The 9503-nt window shown below is 35.5% G+C and overlaps 1 protein-coding gene across 1 annotated transcript; it reads left to right on the top strand.

Annotated features, from left to right (window-relative positions):
• The first annotated feature begins 852 nt into the window (after positions 1-852).
• Positions 853-4090, top strand: LOC149163267 (uncharacterized). The gene is made up of 2 exons (XM_089431660.1): positions 853-1174; positions 3437-4090. The coding sequence occupies exon 2, from the start codon at positions 3447-3449 to the stop codon at positions 3906-3908; it is 462 nt and encodes a 153-aa protein (XP_089287786.1). The 5' UTR covers positions 853-1174; positions 3437-3446; the 3' UTR covers positions 3909-4090.
• The last annotated feature ends 5413 nt before the right edge of the window (positions 4091-9503 follow it).

Here is a 9503-nt window from a genome sequence, read left to right as displayed (position 1 = left end):
ACAAAACCACGTTGAAGATCACTGCAAAACTATTAATTCAATCATATTACATTCAGTTAAGCTATACATCTCCATATATCGCTATTGAAAATCACCACATATTCGTTCATTCAATTCTATTATATATAATAATTTTCTTATTCAATTATATATATATATATATATATATATATATATATATATATTTATTTATTTATTTATTTATTTTTTCTCATTGATTTTATTTAAAACCCAATTATAAATTTATAACAATTATTTAAATGGTAGGTATTAATGGTTAGATTTTATATTTTGGTAGGTATTAATGGTTAGATTTTATATTTCAAAAGGTAAAAGAGATTCCAAAAAATTGCAACTATTTATACATTAAAAAAATGTAATTTAAATAATACTAAACTATGTTTTTCACTTTTTTCAATATATTTTCTAATAAATTTTATTTATTCTGATTTTATATGAGATGGGTTTAAATATTTTAAATTTTAAATTATATTGATGATATAATTATTTTTTTATAATAATTAAAAAAACAATTATATCATCAATATAATTAAAAATTTAAACCCATCCCATATAAAATTATAATTTCAATCACATTCCAATTTCAGATTTTAAGTATTGCAAGTCCATGCAAACTTTCACAAAATGATTGTGATTGATATTAAACTCTGTTATAAATATAGTAATAATGTATAAGTAATAAAACCACCTTAAAAGAACAAAACGACACATAGACCTAGGGAATATGCTCTTGACCCTTAGGGTTTAGGGTTGCACAGAGACTTATTATACCTTTTCGAGCTGAGGAAGAGACAATTTCTGGAATCTTTCATACAAATTTCAACTATAAAAGGACATGTATGATCCCTACCTTCATACGCTGTCCCATATGCTTCCCAGGTTGGTCGCTCTGCTAGTCCAGCACACCTGCCCGAGCGGTGCTCTGCTGTGAAATTAATTGCAGATCTGTGCTGTTCCTACTCGCCTCCCCAGGCTAACCCCGCAGCCACTGCTATCGACCCTGCAAACGACTACGACCCAGTTTTTTGTTCCAAAAATTATTTATCCGGCAACGGTTCTGAGCAAATCCAGGTTGATCGTGCCTTAGTTGCTTCCCGATTTCGGCCAATAGATACCTTGGAAGGTATCCAGCACTGTTAGCGAACTATCACAGGTAAAAAATGAGAAAAGGGCAAAATCTGTTTTTATTTTTAAGCAAATGTGATGCTGCGTATATAATTGTTTTGCCGATTTATAGAGTAACTCATGGTTTTTTGAATCACCCAATTGTGTGCATTTTGTTCCTGGTGTTTTCTCTGTTTGGAAATGACTCACTGATTAACTGTAGATTAATTGACAATTTTTGGGAACATAGGGTCATTAATTGGCAAATTTTGCAATTGCAACGTAGGATTACTAATCTGCAATTTTTGCAAGACGATGACATTAGTTGAATAGAGGCCTTGCAAAAGGCCTAAGGCTGATATTTATGCTTATAGTCCAATCATTGTTGAAAATGGGACAGGCTAGAAGTCAAACTCAGAACTTGCCTCTGGCCAGTAGGCTGATCTACCAGTTATCTACATTCTCCCTTCAGATAGGAAACCCTTATGGATTTGATGTCAATGTGTGGATTGCTATTTCCAATCACAAGTAGACATGCCACTGTAGGGCAAATGGAAGAAGCCTGCTATGCCGTTTTCAAAAGCCAAGAAAAGTATATAGAATCTCCTTTTATCCTTTACTGAATCTGATAAATGGATTTTGTGGAATTGGCAACTCTGAGAAGATTCATCCTTTTTCTTCCGAGCTTAAGAACAGTAATCATTGGCCTATTGAGAAACCCCACTTCAAATCTATTAGGGCATGCGATCTGGAGGTTTGGATTAGCATGCAGCTAAGAAACTGTAGATGATATGGAAGTAAGGGGTCTGTCTCCTAACTATTACCCTTGAAGTCTTGTTCCTTGAATAAAATAAAATAGAAGAGGCATTGCAAACAGAAGTTGGTGGCAATGAGACATAGTAGAAATGCATGCATCTTTGTGTCTATGAGCAAGTTGCTTCTGTGGTACTTTGATGCTGAGATGCAAGTGCAACAGATAACTTAGCCATTGAAGAACTTGGCAGAACTCCGGCATTTGATGCCGAGATACATATGCAACAGAGAAGTTCCATTGGAATAACTTGGCCCAACTCTGGAATTTTCAAATGTACCATTATTGACTCTTTCCACATGGAAAAGTTGTTTTCAAACATAATTCCATGTTTATCAGGCACCCGCATTGCCATGTTTATTAGGCATCCACTTTCTCACATCGGCTTTGGTGGGCCACCCCAGCCAATTACAACATGTCATTTTGTTTTTGGGTTGAGCCCTTTGGAAAATCCTTTTTTATTTAACACTCGTATTCTCTAATAATGTTGACTAGGTTGAGCACTTCAATTTCAAAATGTTGACCAACCACAAGTTGTGCTTGTTTGAAACTTGCAAGCCTTGCCCTGAGGTGTCATACGTTTGAAAAGCTCGTATGAAAAGCTTAATTGAGTCAAGATGATGTGCACTTAGAAATGCGTACGGCCAATAGAAAATTAACCAATTTAATGCATGCAAACAATGTTTTCTTTTTTCATGGTAATTTCAGATATACGGCCAATAGAAAATTAACCAATTTAATGCATGCAAACAATGTTTTCTTTTTTCATGGTAATTTCAGATATACGGCCAATAGAAAATTAACCAATTTAATGCATGCAAACAATGTTTTCTTTTTTCATGGTAATTTCAGATATACGGCCAATAGAAAATTAACCAATTTAATGCATGCAAACAATGTTTTCTTTTTCATGCTAATTTCAGATTATTTTTTCAAAGAAGGGAAAAATGATGAGGCCCATAAGTGTAATTGCAATTAAGACTGCAAGATTTTATGGTCTTGGTGAAGAAGGCTATATTTCATTGTAATGTAGATCTATCCTACTGAAATGGTGGAGTCAAGTTTATTTTTTAACGTGTGAAATTATCTGTTCTTCCTTCCTAGTTAATTGTATGGTGACACAAATGTGGTTTCACATCATATGTGATGCCCTTCTGAGTCCTGACCATACACTTCTGAAAATGCCCTCAAACTGCTGAATATAGATTAGGCATAATCATATACTTATGATATTACTTTCTTTTTTTAGAGGTTCCTTTTCGAAGATGACTCTTCATCTCATTTTTCTCTAATTTTAGTTTTAACTATTATTTCACTAGCTAACCTCGTGATTGAGTAAATATTTATTTAGAGGGATTGATATAAGCTAAAAGGATAAGCTTTATTTTAGTAGCTGTTATGTTTACCATACAGAGGAAGACTGCATTTTCTAGATCATTTAGTTTACTTTTAGGCTCCTTACTGATATTAAATTTGGTTACCATGTTTTGAGTTTTCCAGGCAGTAAGACATGGCGGCTACAACTTTTGCCAGTCAAGCTCTTTTCCAAATTTCTTGTGCTTCAGCTACCCCTAGAACAAGGATTAATGTATCCCAGAGGAGTTCCGTGTGCTTGAAACCATTTGGGAGTATCACCAGGGCCTTTGGTCTGAAGGCAAGTGAGGCTCGTTTCACAATGGCAACGCATAAGGTGAAGCTGATAATGCCTGATGGTGTTGAAAGTGAATTTGATGCTCCAGATGACGTTTACATTCTGGATTCTGCTGAGAATGCAGGCTTGGAACTTCCATACTCTTGCCGTGCAGGTGCATGTTCTACATGTGCAGGAAAAGTTGAAAAGGGATCAGTGGATCAGTCCGACCAATCATTTCTTGATGATAAACAAATGGAGGCTGGTTATGTGTTAACTTGTGTGTCCTATCCTACTTCGGACTGTGTGATTCAGACCCACAAGGAAGGTGAGCTATATTGATGAATATATGGTTACCAGTTGAATTTGTTCTCGGGCTATATCTTTTGCCAAGATATGGAATTGTACGCGAGATGATTATGCAGCATCCGCAGTCATGATATTTGTCTTTAAGGTAGGTAGGCCGTATGCATGAGTGAACTGTGAGTTTTTTCACTGATGTTAACAAAGTAGTTTTTATGTTAGCACTGTTTTTGCTGAAGACCCAGATAATGTTACATTGAGGAACTTATGGGCTCTTGACATGGATATATAGGCAGTCAAGGGTGCTGCCCGTGTGTTTGTGTGCTTGTATGCCCCATTTTCTTGTTTAAGTTGGACATGATGATTGGGATTTTTGCAAAATAATGTAGGTCTTATGTTAAAATTGTTCTGTTTGAGATTCTGGACAATGACGTATGGAGGGATTTATGGGCTTTTGACACAACTTTATAGGCAGTCAAGGTTGCTGCCAGTCCGTTTGTATGCTTGTGCCCCATTTTTTTCTTTTATTTAGGACATCATCAAGAGTACACTTTTAGATTGATAGATAAAGACGCAAAGACACTTTTAGATTGATAGATAAAGATGCAAAGACACTACTGCCAAACGTGATTTCATCCTTAAAGGAGGATTGTAGGATGTAGTCGAAATATATATGCATCACAATGGTATTCCCAAATAGCTGGACCTGTTTGTGGTTAAGGCTACAACATCTGAATAACAGTTTGAGATTGTGTATATGCTATTGTATGTCTTGGCGAAGCAAACGCCAAACCTGCAATTTTGTAGTTCAAATTAGTTGCTTGATTTGTGGGATTGGGATGTGTCTTTTATGATTTATCAGTGTGAGGAAGGAAATTCAACATCTGAAATAACAATTTGAGATTGTGTATATGCTATTGTATGTCTTGGCTGCAATTTTGTAGTTCAAATTAGTTGCTTGATTTGTGGGATTGGGATGTGTCTTTTATCATTTATCAGTGTGAGAAATGAAATTCATAGAAGGATGGACAGAAAGTAGACATGTTTTTTGAGATGGATATCCACAAAGTGTGCATTTAATTTCTGAGGCTGATGGCTGTGGTTATTCAATGCTATACGATCTTTCTATTTGTCACTTACACTCGTGCAGAGGAACTTCGTATTGAATTCCAAGGTTGAAAAAGTGTGCATGCACTGCAAATCTGGGTGTTCGTCTTGCTGCATTCCTTGGTCGCAATGTTTTTAGCATCTGCAGTCACTGATATAGATGACTGATTCAGGGGAAAAATTAACTATTTAGGCGCTACTTGTACATGATTAGATATGGAGAAATTAAAGGTTAGATGATAATATAGTTTTTAATATTGTGAGTATAAGTTATCTTTGAACTTGTGAAATAATAGTGGAAGCTTTCTTGGATTGATCAGATATGGAGAAATTAAAGGTAAGATGATAATATAGTTCTTAATATTGTGAGTATAATTTATCATTGAACTTGTGAAATAATAGTGGAAGCTTTCTTGGATTGAATGTTACTACTGCTTAGTTAATGCCATATATTTTGTAACCTCCCCCCTAGGAAACGACCTCTGGTTTCCTCAATTACAGCTTATTGTGGTTGCGTAATGTCAGGGCAGGGATGGGGTTTTGTCCGTACGAATATAACTGTTTGGATTGGCCTTTTCTACCAAAAATTGGCTGTTAATAGTATCTTTGAAATAAATCTCGTGGAGATTAGCTCTACATCAATGTTCAGAACAAACTCGGTTCATTCGCTTTGGAAGAAGGAAAGATTTGGGAACTTGTTCTTAAGCATTAATTGTACCCACATGTCTGTTGCTAGTGAAGGAAGGTGGCAGCACTCCTTGGTGTATACTTCAGAGGGGGAATGCTTAATTATGTTAGAAGGCTGGGACTGGGAGGAGGGGGTGCTCGGGTGGGTGTTATGTCTGTGGAAGATCTCTTGATTTGTGTTAGTAACTTGTCATTGGCCATTCTAACCATAATTTTTTGGTGGTAATGTTGAACAAACATTCAAGTGAACGGTCAACATTTTCTCAAACCATCAACACAAATTATAAAATATTTGAACATGTTTGAGATGAGAGGGTTGAGTAGCTTGTCTCAGGCTGGAGAAGTCTTACTGGCGAATTAGTTGGTTGGCAGCGTTCCCTAGAAGTTTGATAAAAATAACATACTCGAGAGTGAATGCGAAATTAATTAAAAATTTAAGTGCCTCAAAACTTGACTTCCGACATCATCATGGACATTCTTTGGAATCATAATTTGTGGTCTCCTTTAAGAAGGGAGACAATATTAACCCATTAAACCATATGGTTTGTAGTGCATTTAACCCATTATAGTGCATTGTGAAAGGAAGGCTTGTAGTGCATTTAACCCATTATAGTGTATTGTGAAAGGAAGACAAAACTGTTGTTGTGTTTCTCATGACTAGGTGCATGTACTAAACTTTTGCAATAGTATACAAATATATTTGTTTGAGCTCACTTTGGCATTTTACTTATAAGAGCTCTCCAAGTACCATATTCTTGCCCAATTTTGAGCTTCTACTTATCCAGAGCTCTCCAAGTACCATATTCTTGCCCAATTTTGAGCTTCTACTTATCCAGAGCTCTCCAAGTACCATATTCTTACCCAATTTTGAGCTTTGAGTAAGAACTTACGCCATTTTAAAGTTTAATAAAGGCTTTCCTTCTCTTGCCACACCATGTTTCATACAAGGCATTTTGTGTTAGATGATGTGGCATTGTATAGTGGCAATCTTGCTTATAGGGATAAACCTTAAGCTTCACAAGTTTTGAGGCATTTCCTCCCCCTTTGCCTTATCATGATTTGGGAAGAGTTCTCCTATGCATTGTATCGCAACTTCAAAAATGTTCTCATTGTATCTTGAAGTTTTATGTCATCCAATACATTGCATTTTGAAACTTTTGTTCATGTGACAAGGCTCTTGTTGTCATTATCACATTGTGATCATACTTTTTCTCACACTTGAAACTTTTTTCATTTGCATTGTATTGTGACCATCAAAATTTTCATTCACATGACGACCTGTCACTTTGCAATCCATCTTCTTATTGTGCCATAAACCATGCAATACACTGCAACATAGAAATTTTTTTAACATGCAATGTGCTATTCCCTTTCTTTGTCATGAAGCATGAATTTTTTTTTACTTGAGACAAGTTTATTGTGTAGATAAAAAGATTTCTCTCCTTGCAACACATCTCATGAGGGTTTTACATTTTGTTCATGCATTGCATCATGTCGCACAACTTTTTTTTTGTGTGACTGAAGGCACCCTCCCTTCATTTTCTTCTATTCTTACTCTTCTCTCTCTTATCTTTCTTTCCTCCTTGTGTCTCCATTCCTCTTATCCTTCATCTTCTTCCCTTGTCTTTTGCCTTTCTTTCCTGGGCACATCTTTGAAAACTTTGCACTTGTGATGTATGATGCTAGGACTTTTTGTTGGTGTGATGCATCACTCCTTGAAGTTTTTTTGTTTTTTGTTTTTCTTTTCTCTTTGCATGTGATGACTTTCTCTTCATCCTTGGGCCACCATGTTGCAACCTCGAAAAAGTTCATGGGTGCAATGTATTGCACCATGAGAACTTATGTTCTCATGTAATATGTAAATCAAGCCCTTTAATATTCATGACTTCCACCATGTTGCACAAAAAATAGTTTCGTGTGATAAAAGATGTTTCACATAGAATTAAACTTCATGTAATACACCCAAATTGTTGCCAAGCTTTCCCCTTATAAAGTTTTCTAAGTTTCCTTGTTTGTAAGTTTCTTTGGTTGGAAAATTTTGAAGAATATTTTTCCAGATTTTCGTCCATAGTAAACATTTTGAATTGATGTTTTGAGTCCAAACCAAGTCCCATCATTAGGAGTAATTTGATGAGATGATGAGGTATAAATAGATAAAAAGAAAAGAAATGAACTTCTCATCATTAGGAGTAATTTGATGAGAGGATAGATAAGATATAAATAGATAAAAAGAAAAAAATGAAATGGGTAAAACTTAAAAACCAAAATATAAAAGAAAATTGGTTAATTAATTAGAAAAATATAATAATGATAAGAAAGTTTATTAGGAAAATATAATAATAAAAGGAAGGTTTAATTAGTATATTGGTATTAATAATTGAAAATATAAATAAATAATTAAAATATTAACATTAATTAATAAATTATAAATCTAATTAGTTAATATATTACAATTAATTATTAACATAATAATTAATTAATATATTACAATTAATTACCAACGTAATATTTTAAAATGATGTTAAAAGAATTAATATAATACTAATAATATTAATGTTAATAATATACTATAATAAATGAATAATATTTAAGTTAATAATGTACTAATATAATATATTTTTTTTAAAAGAAACGATTAGACTGATATATTCCTTCTTGGCTGAAATGCCTCAATTCAGATTACAAAATGGGAGGAGGGGCTCAGATTTTGCCTCATCCAGAATCCAAATAACTATCCTCTTTAAGATCTTGCTGGTTTTACATTCTGTTCTTCTTGCAGAATTTTCTATCTGTCCTAATTTAAAGATACAAACAAACTGCTTTAGAAGAAAACAGTAATACATTCTTATCGGGCTGCTAGGGGATGGGGTCCCAGCCTTCTTCTCCGTCTCTTATATAATTTCCGAGAGGGAGGAGAACTGCTATATTGGCTTCAGCGTCTGCTTCTTTGTTGTTTTCCCTCTTTATGTGAAGAAATTCCAGCTTCTGGAAGGAGGATGTAAGGGTGTTGATTCTGCTCAGCAATCTAGATAGTCTTAAATCTGAGGGAGAGGATTTGTCCACCATGGCATTTATAATAATCTGAGAATCCCCAAAAACTACTGCCTCTCTGATTCCCAAATTCTTAAGCACCTTGAGTCCCTGGAGGAGAGCTAGAGCTTCAGCTTGAATACTGGTGTTGATGCCCACTCCCCAAGCATATCTAGCTTCCGTTATACCTTCTGCACTTTTAATAACCCCACCAGCTCCAGAATTGCCAGGATTGCCTTTAGCTGCACCGTCAAAAAAGAGAGCTTTCCTCGCCTTTTTGCTGCAGAATTCGGCAAAATCTGTGTCATTTAGGCGGATTTGCCAAGGCTTTAAGGGGGGAGAGGGGTTCTTTACAGTATCTGAGAAGTGAAGATCCAGGGAGGCACCCCAGGCTATTTCTTGTTCAGTGAGGTCCTTCATGCTTAACTGATCTCCCATACAATCCTTGAGATGACTTTTAATTTTGACCCAGATTAACTTAGGAACGCTCTTCTTGTTCTTGAAAATCCTTTGGTTTCTTTCTAACCAGATATGCCAGCAGATTAACTTGGGCAGGGCGAGCCATGCATCTCTGATTTGGGAGTTCTGAGCAGCGCCACCTGGGTACATTCGTTTCCAATTAGAGAAAAGCTCTGAGCAGTGATTGAATGGGCCAAAATTCATGCTCCATGGGTCTAAAGCCTCCTTCCACAAATCTGCAGCGAAATTGCAGGATAACATCATGTGAGACGCATTTTCCTCTTGATTCTCACACAGAGAGCAGCGAGATGGCCCTGAGTATCCTCTTTTCCTGAGCCTGTCTTCTGTCAG

This window comes from Pinus tabuliformis, chromosome 5_1 (assembly GCF_031772625.1).
Source record: "Pinus tabuliformis cultivar Carrire ecotype Pingquan chromosome 5_1, CPIR1, whole genome shotgun sequence".
Taxonomy (NCBI): Eukaryota; Viridiplantae; Streptophyta; class Pinopsida; order Pinales; family Pinaceae; genus Pinus; species Pinus tabuliformis.
This window is presented reverse-complemented; position numbering and strand designations above follow the sequence as displayed.